Source organism: Cryptomeria japonica, chromosome 3, assembly GCF_030272615.1.
Source record: "Cryptomeria japonica chromosome 3, Sugi_1.0, whole genome shotgun sequence".
Taxonomy (NCBI): Eukaryota; Viridiplantae; Streptophyta; class Pinopsida; order Cupressales; family Cupressaceae; genus Cryptomeria; species Cryptomeria japonica.
Window position 1 is genome coordinate 747,341,146 of NC_081407.1, and position 21,228 is coordinate 747,362,373.

At 34.9% G+C, this 21,228-nt stretch overlaps 1 protein-coding gene across 1 annotated transcript; it reads left to right on the plus strand.

Moving 5' to 3' along the window:
• Positions 1-17,591: 17,591 nt before the first annotated feature.
• LOC131042321 (uncharacterized) lies at positions 17,592-18,578 on the plus strand. The gene has a single exon (XM_057975676.2). It carries the CDS (start codon positions 17,891-17,893, stop codon positions 18,296-18,298), a length of 408 nt encoding a protein of 135 aa, XP_057831659.2. The 5' UTR covers positions 17,592-17,890; the 3' UTR covers positions 18,299-18,578.
• The last annotated feature ends 2,650 nt before the right edge of the window (positions 18,579-21,228 follow it).

The following is a 21,228-nucleotide window of genomic DNA, read 5'->3' on the forward strand; positions in this document are numbered from 1 at the left end:
TCACAATCATAACTATCCTTGACTTTTGCATAGGATATTTACCGAATGAATGTACCAACACAGACACCCACTGAAACTATTGCCCCACAACTTCATCGGTTCAAACCACAAACAACAAACAAAAAAAAAGATAATGCCCATCATGACTCCTCTAGTCACTTGTGGACATCCTTGAGTAGCATAGGAACATGATATGTCACCAAATGATAAAAGATAAAGACTGACCCGGACAAAATTCAGCAGCTATACTGACCTCGTGCCTTCGTTCTCAGTTGCTTGATGTGATGGTTGATAATGTATGATCTCAGAAAGTTGTGGACCTTGTTTAAGACTGACCTGTCTGATTTCGAGTGTATCCTCTTCTATTTAAGACAAGATAATCATCACTTGATATGGATATGATACGATTGATAAGACAGTTTGATTAGTTGAGTGCAGATGTTTGACTAGATAGTTGTATCCTTTGTTAACTTAGTGCAAAGTGTTTGTTGGATATTTCCTAGGGTATTTGTTTCTCACAAGACATTTTATTGCAAGTTTTTTGATTGATTGATTTTTTATTTTTAGTTCTTTTCCAAGAGCTTTTTCGATTTTTTTGGATTATTTGGATTGATATTTGAATGTTTTTTATTGAATTTTTTAGGACATTATATGGATGTTTTTTGTACGATTTTGAGGATATTTTCTGAATGTTTTTGGATTTTTGAAGGATTTTCCCATGTTTTTGGATTTTGAAGAATTTTCCCATGTTTTTGGATTTTGAGTTTTTCACTGTTTTTGGATTAGAATTTTTTCACTGTTTTTGGATTTTAAGTTTTTCATTGTTTTTGGGTTTTTTGAAGGATGTTATATGATTTGTAAGATTTTCTCAGGACTTTTTCCAAATGTTTTTGGTTGATTTTTTCAGTTATGCCCCCAGGGTGCAGACCTGAATGACATGATGATCTGCAAAATGCATGTGGAGACAATGAATTTTTGATATGACCTATGTTAATACAATATGCATGATGAAAATGTATTTCCTATTCGAACAAGGATGGCTATTTTTTTTTAGAATTTTGTAATACGCCCATTGAATTAGAGGTAGAAAAATTTAGTATATAAGCGGTCAATCTATCCTTAAGGTCCCTTGGACCATCCAAATTAACACACTTAGTGACTAGGATTTATAAATGGAAACTCATAAAACTTCCCCATTGGTTCTTGAAACTTTGATCTTCTTTTTCCCATGTGTGTGTAAATGAGTTAATTCCTACTCTTGTGTTCACTAAAGATCCTTAGCATCCTATATGACTAGCTACGTGGATTATCCTAGCTTCAAAAGCATCCCAAATAAAGCCTCGCTACCAGCAAGCTTTTAGAGCTCTGATGAGGTTATAGATTGCAATTTATCAAATATTGCTCCATTGCCAATAGGCATTTATAGCCCTAATAGAGTTACTTGCATGGTCCCATAGTAAAGCTTTTTGTCACACTTTGTATGCATGATATTTCAGTAATATATCATTGCTCTTTTGCCTTGAGATGGATATTTGGCATAGCTCTTTTTCTTTTTATCTTCTTGCCTTGACTTGTAAGTAATGAAACATACTTGGGTGTGATAATTACAGTGACGCTGAAGTGGAATTTTAGATTTTTCACTAGTCATATGATCAACTAGGTGTCTCGAATGAATTGGAGATTTTGTTAATGTGTTTGAGATATAACAATTAATAGATTTTGGGTTAACAAGTCTCAAATAGTGAAATCACTACCCAACCATAAGTAAAGCGTCATCACAAGGTAATGTTGAAAATGAATGACCTTAGGACCTCAAAGACTTCATGTCAGAATATCTAAGAAAAGAAATGACCCTTATTTCTCTTGAATGAAAACAAATGACCAACTTAGATAGTTGTCTTGTTTTATTGATGCTGCTATATGCAAATGCATAAACTTTGTGAATGTGATTTCTGAATATGATGGTGCTTGGAAAGAAACTACATGTGATCCGGTGCTTTGAATAAAATGATATGCAATACAGAAAGTAAAACCTAAACTAACCCAACCCTTAGGTATAATATCGTTTAAGGTGCATGTTGTTCATAGCATCAGAGAGTGGATCTCCATCCATGGTAGCTAAATTGTATGCTCCTTTTCCTATAACCCTTGTTATGATAAAAGGACCTAGCCAGTTAGGTTCAAACTTCCCTGGCTTTTCTCATTCTGCTAGGTTCCTCTAGTTCTCTTTGAGAACTAGATCTCCCACTTCAAAAGTTCTTAAGCATACTCGTTTATTATAACTCCTTCTCAATCTGTTCTGATAACCTTATAAATAATTGAAAGTAGTTTTTCTCTTTTCATCAAACGTTTCTAGCTCTTGTAATCTTGCAACCTGATAGTCTTCCTCTGATATGATGTTTTTTAAGGAGACTCTTAAAGATGATAGTTCTATTTCAATGGGTAGTATTGCTTCTGTTCCATAGACTAAGGAATATGGTGTTGCTCTTGTAGGGGTGCGTACTCCTGTTCTATAAGCCCAAAGAGTGGGATTTAACTGGAGATGTCAGTCCCGTCCTGCGTCAGTGACAACTTTCTTGAGGATATTCAATATTGTCTTGTTTGTTACCTCCACTTTTCTATTTATTTGTGGATAATATGGTGTTGCAAATCTCTGTTGTAATTAAAATTTGTCACACAATGCTCTCATTTCTTGATTTTTGAATGACTATCCTTTGACTGCCACTATGCACATTGGAATCCCGTATCGACAAATGATATAATTAAGAATGAATTTTGCTATTTTCTTTCTAGTGGTGTATGTAAGGGGAATTGCTTTGATCCATTTAGTAAAATACTCAGTAGTTGTTAAGATGGATTTGTGCCCGTTGGAAGAAGTAGGATTGATTTTACCAACTAGATCTAACCCCCATTGTGAAAATGGCCATGGTGATGTAATAGGTTGAATATCTTGTGCTAGTGCATGAATGAGTTCTCCATACATTTGACATTGTTTACATTTTTGTACATATTTATAGGCACCCTTTTCCATAGTTGGCCAATAATATCCATTTCTTAGCAATTTCTTTGACAATGGCGGACCACTTTGATGCACCCCACAAATTCCATCATGGACTTCCTTTAGGGCAAGTTGTGTTTCATTTTCATCAAGACATCAGAGAAGGGTTCCACCAAAGCCATTTCTATACAATTTATCAACAATAATAGTGTGTCTGGATGCCTGACGAATAAGAGTTTTTTTTTTAATTTCTAGACAAATCTAGAGACATGTACTGAGTATGCAAATATGTGTATATCTCATTGTACCACAGGGATTCTTGACCCACAATTGTACATACATATTATGTTGATGGAATCTCATATGCCGGTATCATCAATTGTTCTACAATAAACTCAAACTGAGTTTCATTATTAGGCATATTTAGAAGAGACCCTACTGTAGCCTTGTTTTGTATCCTTGGAATCTGTTCAAAAGTGATTTTACTGAAATGTTCTTTGTAATCTTCTACCATTTGTTTATAAGGCATCATTTTATCATCTTTCAAGTTGAAGTCATCATTGACTTGGTTTACAATTAGTTGTGAGTCACCATAGACATGTAATTCTTTTATTCTCCACTGCACAACTGTACGAAGTTCTATGAGGAGATCTTCATATTCGGCTATATTGTTCGTACAGGGAAATTTATCTTGAATGACTTAGGAATGGAATCACCCTAAGGGGTGATGAAAAGAATCCTAGCTCTAGATCCATGATTTGTATTTGAACCATCAAATTATAATTTCCACATGGTAGATGTTGTCAATGTAAATACTAATCCGTCTGGAAATTCTATGAGCAATGGGTGACTGTCTTGTAAAGGATCCTTTGCTAACTGATCTACTATAATTTGTCCTTTCATGGCCTTTCTGTCCACATACTCTATATCAAACTCACTCAAAACCATGACCCACTTAGCCAATCTCCTAGTCAATGTTGCTCTTCTTCTTAACAGATACTTGAGTGGATCAAAGAGCGCTAGGATTTGTAACTTGTGACTCAACATGTAATGTCTAAGTTTTTTAGATGCAAATATTACTGCTAGACATGCTCGTTTTATAGGAGTGTAATTAAGCTCATATCCAATCAAGGTTCTACTTACATAGTAGATAGCTCTTTCTTTTCCTTGTTCATCATGTTGTTCCAACAAAGCTCCCAAAGATGAGTTTGTCGCCAATATATATAGTAATAGAGGTTTTCTTGGAGTAGGTGGAACTAACATTGGAGTGCTCAGAAGATAATCTTTTAGAGCTTGGAAAGCTTCTTGGCATTGTTTTGTTCATCTGAAAGTAACTCCTTTCTTGAGTAAATGCTGGAATGGATGACATTTATCTACCAACTGAGCTATGAATCTCCTTATGGATTGTAGTCTTCCTTGTAACACTCTTAATTGCTTAAGTGTTGATGGAGGTTGCATATCCATGATCGCTTTGACCTTTGTAGGGTCTACTTCAATTCCTTTGTTAGACACGATAAACCCTAACATTTTGTTTGTTGTTACACCAAACACACACTTTTTGGGGTTTAGCCTAACATTGTTCTCTAACCGATCAAATATCTGTGCAAGGACTGCAAGGTGACCTTCTCTTGTTTGCAACTTAGCTAGTAGATCATCCACATAATCTTATATTATGTTGTGGATCATGTCATGAAATAGTGTTGTTATGGCCCTTTGGTATGTTACTCCTACTTTCTTAAGACCAAACAAAATCACATTCCAACAGTATGTAAAATCACATTCCAACAGTATGTCCCCCATGGACAGGTAAATGCCATTTTATGTTGATCTTCCGGTGGAATTCTAATCTGGTTGTATCCCGAGAAACCATCCATTAATGAAAGCATTTCATTCCCAACAGTTAAGTCAACTATCATATCGATGTTGGGTAGTGGGAAATCATCCTTAGGACAAGATTTGTTTAGATCTCAGAAGTTAGTATAGATTCTTATGCCTCCTGTGGGCTTAGTCATAAGTACCAAGTTGGCTATCCATTCTACATAGTCGATAGGTCAAATGAAACCTACATCTAGCATCTTTTGGAGTTCTATTTTGACCAATAATGTAATATGTGGATGCATTTTTCTTAATTTTTGTTTGTATGGTTTAACTCTTGGTAGCAAAGGTAAATGTTGTAACACCAATTCTGGATCTAAGCCTGGCATATCTGCATAGGACCAAGTGAAGTTGATAGGACATTGTTTGAAAAAATGTATGAATTTGTCCTTTTCTTCCTGGTTTAATGATTTTGCTAGGTGGATATTATGTACAACTTCTCCTTCCGTTATATTTACTTCTTCAGTTTCTTCCATGAGTAATGCTGAATTTTCTCTTTCGATAGGGAGGTTGTCTAACTCTCTCTTTCCATTATGGTTATTTTGATCCATATCTTTTGTAGAGGTACTTGCCTCTCTAAATTATGTCGTTCTATCCAGATCTACAACAAATCCTGCCTTGTGATCACCTTGTGGAAATATCTCTCTGACACCGAGGAATTTTGCAATGGCTTCATCATTTTCAAACCAATCTAGAGTTGGTTTTCCTTCTCGCCCCCAATCAATCAAGTGTGAGTGTACAAGGGGTAATTCATTACTCCTTTCTATCATAATAAATTCTAATAACATGAATACTTGATTGTTTGAGTGACCTAGTATATTTTCATCTTTTATAAGTGATCTTTGATACCTTATCATGTCACTTGTTCATGGACTGGAATCATGGAGTGATAGGAATTCATAGTCGTAAGAATATGTCTCACTTTCAATGTATGTTTCAGCTTCTAAGGTTGTATCACTTATCTCCTCTTGTTCTTGCCTCTAATTTTGTTAAAGATTGTTTGGTCTCCTTTGTATAGGAGTTACCCTTCTTAATCCTAGTATAAGTCATTGTAGTCTCTCTTCATCTGGTTCATTGGGTGGAGCTTGAGTTGTTTCCCGTGGCAGAAGTATTGACAATAACCAGGAATTAGGATCATTTACAAGTGCTAATCCTATGTCTGTTACCATATTTGCTTGTGCAGTTGTTTCAAATACTATATTGTTGGGTGACTCAGTGCTAGGTTCTTGTAGGAGTTGTCTCATATCTTCACCATCCGATTCTGCACTAGGAAATGTTGGTATTTTCTTGCTAGTTTGAGATGAAGAGGGAAACACTCATGTACAAGTGTAAAGGGAATCCTTTGGAGGAGAAGAGATCTTTACTCAAAGAGATCTACCTCCACAAGGATATTTTTGAACAAAAATAACATCATCAACCAAAAGAGAGGGGGGAGAAAAAGAATGCATACCTTCCCCCTATTGCTAAGTGAAAGGTATTATTAATGAAGAATGACACACCTTTGACCCAAAGTGAAGGGTTTGTTTATAATAGATCATATACATTGCTAAGTGAAGAAGAGATTGTAGTCAAGGATACACACCTATTGCATAAGAGAGAATCCTTGAGCAAACAAACAACTTCACACAAGGAATGACATTGTATCATAAGGAAACACCACTCAACAAAGGAAAAGTGGATCCATATATATGATAGGAGAAATCAATGCCCCCTAATAATAGGGACAATGAGAAGGATTGCATAACCTCCAAAGATAAATTATACGTAAGTAGATGTAGCACTTGAAGCAAAGGAAAAGGTCCTAACATAGAACATACATGTCTTTGCATGAACAAATATTCAATGCAAGAAAAGACATCAAGCTATGCACAATGCAACTCTAAAGAAGAGGTAATCTTCAAAAAGGAGAGAGAGAATTGAACTACTTTCCTTGCATCCCAAGCAAGGAAGAAAGGAAGAAATATGTTGTTTCCCCAAAATAATTGTTACTGAAAAAGCATCGCCACTCATGACAAAGAGACCCTAATGAAGTTAACTACTAGTGTCATATGGGTGAGGAGAAACATGATAGGGTAAATGTAGTGTATGTCACTACCTCTTCACCGATAAAAAGTGAAAGAACAGTTGTAAGAGCTATGTGATCTTGATCATATTGGTCTTGAACAAATGTTTTAAAGGCTTTACAATTTTTAAGAGAATGAGAATAACTACAATGAAAAAGAAAATTCTCATCACTTTCCTTATTCTTATAATCATAATTTAGTTTAATAAAGGGAAAAACAATGTTCTTATCATACTTCAATCTCCAAAAGATTCTTGTTGCTAATTTCTCTTTATCATTAATAGGATTAGGTCTTGTGTTTTAAGATGTAGGACAAGGGTCCCTAGAAGGGGGATTGTCTTCTATGGTTTTAATAGTTCCATTATCAATGAGCTCTCATATTCCCTTTTTAAAATTAGGATAATCATTGGCATGATGATCATGGGTTTGATGATATGAGCAAAAAGGATTGTTTGAGGAAGAAGCACCTTTAGATGGATGATAATTTATATGTCTTGCAAGATACTCCTTAAACCTTTGCACCCTAAGGAGATCATCTATATGGGAATGATGAGGATGTTCTAGACCTCCTGTACTCCCTTATGAAGGAGGATTTATAGGGACTTTGATTCCTTGTTCATATTTTCCAAGTCCTAGTCTACTATAACCTTGTTTTGAAATTATGTTATAACTACTCCTATAAGAGCTTTTTAATTGTGAAGAATAAGTACCATTATTATGGATCTCTTTAAAATTTAGAGTGTAAGGAGACATGGAAGGATCAAAGGTAGAATTAGATGAAGAAGGAATGGCCTTTGTAGGGAATTTCTCCTTTATGTCATCATTATTTATATCCTATTTGATGGGTTGGGAAGGAAGGTCCTTATAATATAAGGCTTCATCTTTGCTTGATGTTATATAAGGAGATAGGTCATGAATAAAATGCATAAAATCATCTTCCCTACAAATACTTTGATGACTAGGATAAGCTCCAGGAGAATAAGGAGGATCTAAAGAGATTGATAAACCATCATTTTGATCTTGCCCCCCTTTCACTAGATTATGTCTATGAGAAGAGGATGGTGTCAAGTTGCTCTTTAATTCTTTCTCTTCATTAGAGAGATAATTGATAGGAGTATTGACTCTTTCCTCATTCACATTAGATACCTTTGGAGAGGTACAAGTTTTAACTTTATCAATGTCATCTCTAAGATTATTATTGTCTACAAAATATTTTATGTGATATACATATGTAATGCATTTAGTTAAAAATATCATGATAAAGCAACATGCAATATTTATAAAATCTTTGAGATATGATTCGCTAGTAGGAAATATTTTTGAAACCTTAAAAATGCAATATGCAAAAGTACTATGAATTAAAAGAAGTAATGTAAAGTGAAAGAAGCCATTATCCAGCACATGATTGTGATAAATATAACTAAAACTAAATGTAATCATATGTGAAATAGAAAACAAATCAGATTTTGTAGATTCCATTATGATTGCCTAAAACCAGATATGAAAACATAAATAAAAAATTATGCAACCCATAAGTTGTAATTAGCAAAATAAATTAGGGTTTTTACGAAATTAACCATTAAATTTATGTTTTTATGGTGTAAGTGCAAAATTTATTTTTCGAATGCCTACAAATCAAATCTGAGATCACAAATCATAAATAAGCATGCAAGGAGTCAAGTTCACCAAAATGTAATGTATGGAAATTAGGAATTAGGGTTTCACCAAGTAAATCTAATAAATAACCTAATTAACACCACTACATTGAATGCTTTTTTGGAGTCCTTTCTCCCCTTGGATTGTGTTTTTCCCTTTGGGAATGATCTGGTGTGGATGGGGGACTTTGTCTGGGAGGTCCCTACATTTTTTTGGTGTGGTGTTTGTGAGTTTTCTCTAGTAGATTGTGAGTTCTTTTATGGATCTATTCATTTCAAGAGATTCTATGGTGTTTCATAGGTTGTCTTCTTTTCATTTCTCTCATTCTGTCTTATTGAGGTGAACCACTCTTCTATAGAGGGGAAGAGTTGTGGGTAGAGTTTGGTGGGATGGCTCTTGTTGGGGGTATTGGATACCTTTCTTTTCAAGGTTGGATGTGCTCTTGTGATTGTCCCTTTGTTGTTGGGTTTCTTTCCCTCTTCTCCTATAGAGGTGGAGATTCTAGTGAAGCTTGTTGGCATAGAGTCTTTCTAGTACTGGCCTCTTTTTTTGTTCAAGGTTTTGGGAGCCTTTTCAAAACCCTTCCTCCCAGCTAAGCATCGTGTGATTATTTATTGGCTATGGTCTATATTTTGGGGTTATTTTCTTTGTCTTCTCTATGGATGGTCTCTTTCCTTCCTTCTCCTATTGAGGTGGTTCCCTTTCCTATAGAGGTGGAGAGGTGCTATGCCGAAAGGCAGATTCTAATCAGATGTTGGGTGGTGACAGGTATCCTCCTACTAGTTATGGGATCCACTTTAAAACCCATTTTGAAGGTTCATGATGCCTTTCAAAATCTCCCTTTTGGCTGTTGCTTTATGTTTATTTTTTTGATGCCTGGCTTAGGTTGTGGGAGCCTTGTAAAACCCATGAGTAGGCTAGATGCTAGTAGTTTTCAAGGGCCTAGCTTGGCCACTTTTTGTTTTGGTTTTTGGTTAAGCATAGGTTTTTCTTTTGGCAATTTGAGGTCTATGTTGCAGGTTAAGGGAGCTTGGGAAAACCCTTCTCTATTGGTTTTGGGGGCCAATTCAAAAGCCAGGTTGATGGTTAGGGGAGCCTTTCAAAACCCTCTGAGTCCAGATTGTGAATGTATGGCTACCTATTGTAGCCTGGTGTCTTTAATGGTTATGGGTGCTTGGAACACCCATGGTGTCAGTCAAAGGTTAAGGGATCCTTAGTAAAACCCTTGTGCATGTATTATAGGCTAGTCTTTTAAGTCTCACCTATGGTTGGGCTGCTAGTTTTCTGTGATTATTCCTCTAGGCAATGTTGTATTGTGGGTTCCAGATCCTGGTAAAATCTAAGGGTTTCGGGTCCCTTCAAAACCTGTTGTATGGGGTTTCAGGTCCCCTCAAAACCTGTTTATCCTTAATAAAAAAACACCACTACATTGAAAAAGGATTGGACCCAATAGATCTAGACTCAATCCAAATAACAAAAGAGGTCAAGATTCTAATTGGATTCAATGGTTAGAGATTTGGTTATCCACTTTCTTAGCTAGATTTGGAATGTAATTGTGAAATTAGGGAAAAGTGAGGAATAATCAAGGTAAATTGATAGAAACAACAAGCTATAGATGTCCCATAGAGCCACCAATTGAGATCTGGGCAAAATAATATGTTTAGAACATATACCTAGAAGTTTTGCCTAATTTTTCGAGACCAAGTAACATAGATTCACCTCGGTCCTCCAAAATTTATGTCATTGAAAGCTAAACATGTTCGTCATTGTTGACAATTTTAGAATTCCCGAGTACAACTCCTACACCTATTTCCTACACACAAAAAATAAAGAGAGAAATATGAAGGATAGGGATTTTCCTACATCAAACCCTGGTTTAAGAATTAACCTTGAATGAAATAATATAATTCATACTAAAATAAATGTTAAGGAGATATACCTCAAATCTGCAATTATTGACAATGATGCAATGTTCTTTGAATGTAATCACAAATGTTGAATGTAATAACATGAAAAACACATGGACATGAAAAAGCCTAATCACACACACATTCTTGTATGAATATTGATGTAACTTTTCTTCACAATGCTTGAATGATGAATATGCAGCCTTGAATCTGTGAAAATGCTTGTTGATGAATGCTTCACAAATACATGAATAATATATATGGAGGATTAGATATAAAATGAATTGATATGATATCCCAGGGATCAAAAGCCATCAGAGAGATATAGAACCCATCCTATTTCAAATTGGGGCCTGTTTGAGAGGGACCAGGGCATTCTGGGACACCCTGGTCTAAACCAACAAGACCAAAATAAAAGAGAAAGAGGGGAGGGGATCCCATGATGGGACCCACCAAAGGCTATTCATGACATCAAAGTAAGAAAATATGGTCAAATCATACCTAGAGATGGAATGGTGATAGGACACACTAAAGTAGGAGCACAAACATGAGGTGTAAATTAGACCAATTATGATTTACAACACTACACTCACTCTCTTTCTCTCCCTCTCTACTTATCTCTATCTCCCTCTCCCTCTTTATACATACCTCTCCCTCCCTAAATCTCTCTCTCCCCCTTCTCTCTCTCCCTCTCTATACCTCTTCTCCTACCTACAATAAAAAATGAGCATGTACTAATTTTGCAAAAAAATTAACACTTTTTGAAATCATCTTTTTATCAAAAACTAAAAATTATGAGCCAAAAGGTTAACAAATCACATTGAGTGCTCATCCCACTCAATGTTTGATCATACTCTTTTTCTCATGTGGTGACATGGACCTTTTACGCTATTGAATCAAATCAAAATATGGGCCATGAGCTCTAGAAAATACAATCCATAAGAGTTCTAATAAGAATGAAAGTGACTTTATACTTTTCACCTCTATATAGATAGGCGCCATTTTATAAATAATGCACTATGATTCATATATACCTCATTTTTGTATGCCACAAATTACTATTATGACAAGATATATTATTAATTTGTTTTCTAACATCATACATGGATTATGACCCTTATCTTATATTCCAATGTCACTTATCACATATGATATTGATGATCACATTGATGCACTTATTTGATCCTCATAAATGTCTTAAGATTATGCTTGTGCCTATTTTCACATTATTTCAGATTAAGTTGTGCTCCCTAAGAATTTAATGTAAAATCAATTACAATAAGTAGACATAAATTGATAAGATGAACCAACTTTATACACGCTTTCATAATCACATCATATCTAGATGTTCCTACATTCTTATCCATATACATGATAATCTAATTGTGACCATCACACAACATTTATCTAGTTGATAAGAGTCATCTTTACGTTGACATTTTAGTGGTCATGCATAGCTTCTCTCTCTCTCTCTCTCTCTCTCTCTCTCTCTCTCTCTCTCTCTCTCTCTCTCTCTCTCTCTCTCTCTCTATCTATCTATCTATATAATTCCTTAAGCCTTCCCCATAGTATCAATCACATGGCATTTTTGGATGCATTATTTATCTAGAGTTATTTTACCACTAGGGACTTCATGTAGTTTGAGATAAATTAGGGGGATACCTTACTTTTATCATACTATATTGTAGTTAAAGTTAGATGTACTTCGTGATTATCTATAACTCATATCAAGTACCATGATAATCATTTGAGATAACTCATTTATCTGTCATCTGATACATTTATACAAAAACTAATTTCTATGATCTGCTTCCATGCTTGTTTATGATTATTTATATTTCATGTACTATTTTCTCGTCTTCACTCATTTCTTGCAATTAAAGCATGCAAGAAAGCAAAATAGTTTATTGTTAACACTCCCATGTTGAACTTGTAGACATATGGGTATCTACACAAAGACACACTGTTGTGCCCATATGGATATTGTTCACATGAAATGGAAGTATTTCATAAGCCATTTCATATTATGATCATCACACTAGGTGGATCAAACTACAACACCACTTTTCATACAAGTGGAAAATATAAAATACCTCTCTCTCTCATGTTTGAAATAGTTAAATTAGTTCATGCACACCTTTTATTTTCTTTATAGCTTCCTATTAAGTACACTTTCCAAGGATGGAAGAACATGTGGAGATATCTAGTCGGTTCCATCACTAAGCTTGGATCCCAATATCCTTTTTAGATGTCTAAAAATTATGTCATAAATTGTCACCAGTCCAATTTACACCTCATGTTTGTGCTTCCACTTTAGTGTGTCCTATCCTCATCCCCTCTCTAGGTCCAAATAGACCTGATTATCCAACTTTGATGTTATGTACACCCTTTGATGGGTCCCACTATGAGATACCTACCTCCTCGGCTGCTTATTTTGGTCCCCTTTGTGGAAGGACTAGGGCACCCCAAAATGCCTTGGTACCTCTCAAAGGAGCCTCAATTTGAAATGGGATAGGAGCCATATCTCCCCACTAATATTTGATCCCTGAGGCTACACATGACCGTTGGAGGCTAGCTTAATTGGTAAGTTATTTAGGGAACCTTATATACAGACATTATATCAATTCATAAATCTAAGAAGTGATCCATCATCTATCTATAATATTTGTGCATTCATGAAGCATTCATCATCAAGCCTATTCGGAGATTCAAGGCTACATATATTCATCTTCAACCATTGTGGAGAAAAATTACATCAATGTTCATGCAAGCATGTGTGTGTGATTAGGTTTTTCATATTCATGTAATTGTCACACCATTACATTTGACATTTGTGATTACATTCAAAGAGAATTGCATCATCATCATTTGCAGATCTAAGTTTTATTTCCTTAACATTTATTTAAGTATTTGCATTATTTCATTCATGGTTAATTCCAAAACTGGGGTTTGACCTAAGGAAAACCCCTATTTCCAACATCTTTCCCTTTCTTTCTGTAGCGTCCTAAAATTGTGACACTTGCAATTTTGACTGCATTTGGGTCTTCACGATGGCGACGCAACACTGAACCTGAATGGAGACCCCGAAACTTGTTCATGACATCAAAAACTGCATTTTTTAGCACCCTGGCCTGATCCTCCTTGCACCCTGTTGTCCCTGGAGGTGGGACCATGGCACCCAGCGCCCTGGTCCTTCAGGACTAGGGCGCTTAGTGCCCTAGTCCCCCAAGACCATGGCACCCAGCGCCCTGGTCCTTCAGGACTAGGGCGCCTAGTGCCCTGGTCCCCCAGGACTATGGCGCCCAGCGCCCTGGTCCCTGGCCCTATTTTGGGCCCAGTCTCTTATGGGGCTTCGGGTCTTTTAGTTTGCAAATTGGAAAATAATGTTTCCTGGTCGGCCTAAGGTCAGAAAAATCAGTCTTTCAACCCTAATTGGCAAGTATATAAACTACATTTCCCCTCTCAAAAAGGGTAGATGAAAAAGAGGCGGAAGCAATATTCAAACATTCAAACATTCAAGCATTCAAGAATTCAAGCATTCCTTCAAGCAATTGAGCATTCTAAATCTCCATTCAAGGCTAAGTGTTGCATTCAAGACAAGGATTCAACCATTGAAGAGGAGATCACATACAACATACAACATACAACAACATTTACACCTTCGCATGTAAGAATACAAACATTCTTACAACAAGGTATCAGTACTTTATTACATTACAAACATTTACATTTACAACATTCTCATTTCTTGGTTAATTCCAAAACCGGGGTTTGACCTAAGGGCAAACCCCTAATCCCTAACCCCCCAATCGTCCTCTCTTTTCTGTGTGTAGGTTGCAGGTACACGGCTGTAATTGAAGATCTGGAATCCTTGTGCAGAGACGAACATATCCCCCTTCGTTTCGCGGATTTTTCGGAGGACCATGTGCACGCCCGGTGCCATTGTCCCGTCAACTTTCGCTCAAATTTGCAGGACAGCATCGTCTCGACATTTTACTGCTAATTCCAGGTCCGCAGCTTCATCCCATATTCCTACCTCTGTTTATAAGTGAATCTTTCTCACTTTTCATGCATTCCTAGCTTAATCCTTCTATCTACATTCTTTACAAAAGAGGGTAGCCTTGCTATCTTAACCCTTGAAACTCATTTAGAATCCAATCTTGCATTGTGTGGGATTGGATCTTGTGGGTTTCAACCCCTCTTTTGAATGTAAAGTCTCCCCTAAGTGAAAACCGTCAACCCTAGTGACCTCCTTTCTCTCTCCTTGGAGTGGTGGGGGGAACACGTAGGGTTCGATTGTGATTTTCCGCTTTACACTTTCCATGTTTAGGAAATAGGTGCAAAGCTATACTTGAGAAATCTAATAGAGTTCATAGTGAAAAATAGGTAGGCTTTCACTGAAAAATAATTTAGAGGACCAAGCGAATTTGTGCTACCTGGTCCTAGAAAATCAAGTTGAACTTTAGAGCACAGGTTTTAGACATCTCATTTTGCTCTAATCCAGGTTGGTGGCTTCATGGGAAATTTGTAGCTTGATGTTTCTATCGTATCACTTCAATAATCCCTCATTCTACCCTAATTTCATAAACAATTACAATTCAACTTAGAAAGAAGGAAAGTCACACACACCACACAACTAAGTAAATCTAATCAACATTCTCAACTCTCTTTCTAATGAAATTGAGTCTAGATCTATTGGATTACCTCCTTCTTTCAATGTATGATTAATTCAAATGGTTAGTTAGTGGTTTTATTTATTGAAACCCTAATTCCAAATTTACACCATTACACTAAATATTTACTCTATAAGCATTTTTTACATGCTCATATACTTTGAAATACATGTTCATTTAGGAATCACATTCATCTCAAAGTGGGGGAAAAGTGTAATGGTGATTTTTGTCTATTCCTACTAATTCCCATTTAATTTTAGACTCATTTTGATGTAATTCCTTAATATAATTACATATTGACAAATGACAAACTCTTGTGCAAAGTTACGCTAATTCTACAATCCTTTCCCCATTTGTGTTCTTCTACATAGTTCATCTTGTCCTATCCCCATATGCACTTAATCTTCTACACTCTCCATTGTGACCCATTTATTATACCTATGTGTTCATTTATTATCTCCCATCATAACATTGGTACTTCCTTTTCCCAAGTCAATCTAGCCATAGGTGGAATTGCCCCCCATAATTTTAAAATTTTAATTCCAAATTTGTTAACTATCACCTATTCACTAGTTGTTATGAGTTGGCATGATACATGTTTGCACAAACCCATTATGGCTCAATTTAAAGGCATTCAATGTCCACCAATTACAATTAAGAAATCAATTATCATTTTGCAAATCCATAGTGCATTAAAGAGAAGAATCATTCTAGAAATACTTTGTTTGGAGCACTAAGAAGAACTTAATGTTTATCTCATATAGAACACCTACATGCTTGATGATTGTCTACCAAAATGCACCTAAGGTTGTACAAATAGTAAAACAAGGTGTTCAACAAGGAGTATGCAAACCCTCACAATTTAGCAATTTCTTAAGGCATTTCTAAATATTGCTAGTCCTTGCAAATTAGAAGAGAATAAACTTTCAAGTGTCAAAGGTTTTAAGAATCCAAGGTCAACAATATCATTTCTATGGGTTTCAAATCAGATATGCATATCAAGTCAATATTGTATATACCATTGTATAGGGGAGGATTAATCTTAAAATATGTGAATTCAATCCACATTAGATCTATAAATATACAAATCTTGAGACAAATTTCAAACTAGAACAACATTCATCTAGTATCAAGAAAATTAAGTTATATCCTGTCATAAATCTTACAACTAACTAGGGGAAGAGCACAAATAGCTATTATAGTTCCAATAATTTCTCACTCCCTATGCACCGAATCCCCCAAATACCAACTTTAAATAAATAAAAAAAATGACAATTGAAAGCTCATCAATAAATTTTACAGGTACCAATAGCCACCTACTTTTTAGCATTTTTGGATCATAATTGGCTCATTTACACATGAGTATGGGTGCATTTATGCATGACTACTAGGGCATTTGTGCATAAATATTGACAATTTAAAGTGCACAGTTATTGGGGCATCTTTAAGTAGGTTTCAAACGACACTTTGACATGTGTATTTTTTGACATTTGCATGTATAACGGATCTCACAACATGTATCATTACTACCCAAAAACTAAAACTATAGCTATAAGCAGTTAATTCACACACAAAGCTAACAAATAAAAACCGTTGAAATCTGATATACCCTTTAAGATATGTGGGTGCACAAAGTTAGCTATAACAACTACTAATATGCTTCCTCTATATCTATCCCTTTTCCTTCAATTTCTAAAAATAAAATTTGATTATTCAAATATTTATTTAATTGTTCGACTCTTGATAACATTTAATTGGTTAAACTTGGTTACATATGGGCAAAGCGCATGAAAACATTAAGAAAAACAATGACCATAAGATCTTTCTAGAAGGTCGATGATGAGATGGGAAAGGCAAGTAAATAAAAAATAAAAAAACAAAACAAAAGCTAAAAAAAAGCAAACGCTCTAACATGTAACTCCTTAATTTATAGAGAATCCTTAAATTGCATGCTTTGTGCACTCTATGCAATAATTTAACTAATGCAACAGGATGTTAGGTTGGGTCCCATGGAGGAGGGCTTCCTTCACAATAGAGCCAGGGCTCTAAGAATTTTAAGGAAAATTTTAAACATGGCGGTTCCATGAATTTTTTGTACAAACAACTTAAAAGTTTGAACTACTAATTTTAAGGAAGTTTGAGCATTAAAAAAGATAAAATTAATTAAATAAATGTCATTTTCCCTCTTCATTTGATTTTGGTGGGAAATCGAATGTGCAGATTATTGACAATTGGCAAACAAAGTTCATAAGCTGTGGGGCAATTTCTAGCTCCACCTTTTTTTTACCCACTTCCTAAAAAGTAGGGGCTCCTTTTTTGGGGGGAAAGATTCCAAATAATCCCCAAGGAAAAAAAAATTGCTCGTACCATTTCTCCCTTAAAAATAGAACCTAAGCCTCTCCCATAGAACCCCAACCTACAAGATGTTATACTACTTATTACCGCTCCCTTCACCATAATTCAGTTTATGGGGTGGCTAACATTGTATTTATATTCCTGCAATCATTGTAATTGTAATACAAGAGAATTTCATTCCGTTCAGGTCTATTTTTTTAGCTCTGTTTTTCTGTGTTCTATCATGTGCAAGTTTTGTTTCTATTCTTCTAGTTAGATCTCTGCGCAGCTGCAGCTGCAAAATTTTACAAGACGGGCATCGGTAACCTGGCACAATTATAAACCTAAAACGAGGGCTTGCTCTGTTTGATCTGCACATTCAACGATGGCAACCATGACGGCTTCTGCTTCACTACAGTTTATTATTGTTTTCTTTATGGCATCTTTCTCCATGATTTTTTGTCAGGCTGTTGAGAATCCCGTAGGCGGAATATGCAACAACAGTACTGATAACAGCACTGTGTGCCAAGGAACAAAAGGGCTTAAAATCTCACATATTGTAGAGGAGGAACCGGAACCGATCACGTCTCCAGGTGAAACTTCCCCATCTACTCCTACCACAACAGGAGGGACACCGAAAACTGCTGGATCATCTCCTACCATAATTATTGCTGGATCATCTGCTAATAGTAAGAGTATGGCGTCCACATTTATTGTTGCTCGCCCATCTTTCCAGGCTGTGGCTCTGGTATTCACAGTCACATCTTTTCTTTTCTTTGTCTTCAGTGTTTGAAAGGGTTTGGCATTAGGGTTATCCGTATTTTTCACAGAAGCGCTGTTGTAATTACATCAGAGATCATTCCGTCTTTCATTTCCTTTTATTTGAGATTAGGGTTTATTAGGGTTATCTGGCATTAGGGTTATTTCCTTTTGTTTGACATTAGGGTTATCTGTATTTTTCGCTGAAGCGCGGTTGTAATTACAGCAGGGCTCGTCCCCTGTTTTTTTAAAGATGCTGAAAGTGATGGGGCAAATTTTCATTTCCTTGAATTGAATTTGCCCCTTTTTTTCAATGTGGGACATTTTCTGGTAATGATTTTGGTTTCTGTAATTTGTTTATGTGCGATGGTTTTACTAGAATTGTGGTTTTACTTGAATTTACTGAGCATCTGCTGCTTGGAAAACATGTAAACCTTTTCTGTGTAAAATGATTAATGTTGTGCGATGTTTTATTCTCCTGTTAAAGTTTTTGGAGGCTGAATACCTTCTGAAAGGAGGTTTATTTATTTTAAAGAAAAAATAATATATAATTCAAAAAAATAAAAAGCCTGTATGGAAGAGCATATGCTCATGTTACCAGAAACGCGACTTGGAGATTCCAAGCGGTGTCGATAAAATTTGAGGTGGAGTTCACATTAATTTATGATAATGCCAATAAAGCCCGAGCTGGAGTTTACACACAAACTTCTTGTTTTTCTCGTGGATTTATTATAGTTTACCTCTGATGCATGTCAAGTGTTTTATCCAAATTATTTTAAATGTTTTTTTAACGCGCAGTTAACTATGACAAACCAACCTTTTTTTTCTGTGGATTTATTATACTTCTTTACATGCATGTGAGCTGTTATTTTAAAATAAAAGAATGAAATTAAATATTCTTTAAGAATGTTTTAAATTTTTTATTTTTATTATATATTTTAATGAAAGTTAAAATAAAGAGACGTATTTTATTATTTTTTTAATATATATAGTTCGTTTATTATGTGCTTGTGAGAAAAGAGCTAACATATAAGCCATTCTTACAAGTGATATAAAGTTCTTTGGAAACTAAAAATGCATTTGATGTTAGTTTAATGATGTTTGATTTTTTATTGATCTTTATTTCTTTATCTAACTTGAGCTCTTACTCTATAATGTGTGTTATTAGGAGAATTATGGCTTATCGGATATTACTAAATTGTAAGTTTGTTATATTCTCCTACTAAATTCTAAAATCTACTTTTTGTTAAACCTATTCATCGATTAATTTTAAGTACTAACATGAGATGTGTTAGATTCAAATTAAGATACATAAGCTTCCTTTGTTTTCTTATTTTCCTAGGTAGACACATATTATGTTGAATAAGCAATTCAAAAAGTTTATCAAAAGTAATACACCTAATCATATCAAAAACTTGAAGCATCTCAACAAAGTTTCTTTAAAAATTAGGCAGAACTTTATTAACAATAACAACTATTAATTCATCAAATTACCCTAAACCCACCTTAGTATATTTTGAAGATATAAAAAATATTTTTGAGTAAAGAAAACGATTTTGTATGTATAGAAGTCTTCTTGTTTTCGAGATTTTTGTCATAAAAGTCTAACAAGGTTTTCTAGGTAATATAGCAAAGGCGAACATCTTTAATGTGAATATCACTGTCTAGGTACATGAAAAATTGATTAATAGTAAGGCTTTTGAATGCATTCACCTTATTTTGGATGGCAAGCAACATAGGATTTGAATCTTTCAAAGTAGCCCATAGCCCATTAAAAATGAGTGATTCTTCCATCATTTATTTTCAACAACATCATTGTAAATTATTTAGTAATCATTATTAAACAATAGATTTTAAAATTTCAAAACGTTGCACAAATTTAAAAAACATGTAAATAAATGCTTATATAGGGTTTTGCACTTTTAAGTTTCGTGTAGAACAAAAAATAAAACATACACTCTATATCATCAATTTAACACCTTATACTAACTACCTTACAAGTTTAAACAAAAAAAGAATGAGAATTGAACTTATGACCTCTTTAAACACACAATCATTCACAATCAAACACTTATCTAATAGTCTAAGTTCATGTTTGAGACATATATTACAAAATTTTATATGATATTTTATTGAAATGAAGAAAATGGTTATCCTAGGGTAACATGTACATCAACCTAGAATCAATCTTTTTGTGTTTTCTTTTAGTTAATTATAAGATGAAGATGTATGGATGGTTTTTACTTCAATTGTCAAGGGAGAGTGAAACTACCCTAGATCCACACTTGGGTTCTTCTTTGTGTTGTGTGTGATGCTATTGATTTAAATGCATGCAAATGATTAGGTTAGTAATAATAATTATGAACTAAAATGACATATGAAAGGATAAAAAAGCACGATAGAAATATAGATCTAAAAATGGAATGTAGAGGAGCACTTGCAATAGAAAGCAAAGCCAAACTGGGTAGGATAGGGGCATTGGGCATTGTAGTCTTTGAGTCTTAGATGTTGAAGGCCATGACATGAATGATCTCATTATGTCTTTGGGTTGTCACCATACAAATCTCAATCAAAATTGGAAGAACAAAGGCATTGGATGCCTTGGTCTTGTGCTTTTCATTTGTTCAAAGATTAAGTTTTTTCATTATTGTCTGCTCTTTATGATTGTATCATTGTCTTGATCATGATCTTCAAGTTTGAACTTGCACACGTGAAATGAAAGAGAAAAATGGTTGTGTTGTATAGGGGCTTGCCTAAGTCAAACCCCGCATTGGTGTTCCAACTTTCACAATAGCGATAATGATTTATAAAGAGAGTTTACTCGTAGGGGGTATAGGAAAAAGATCGAAACAAAATTATAAATGATTAACTCAGGCACAAAACTTTAACTTGGATCTTATTATGAAGATGATGTATGCTTGTAGGTCCTTAATGCAACATGATGTCCACCAAGAATGATACTTA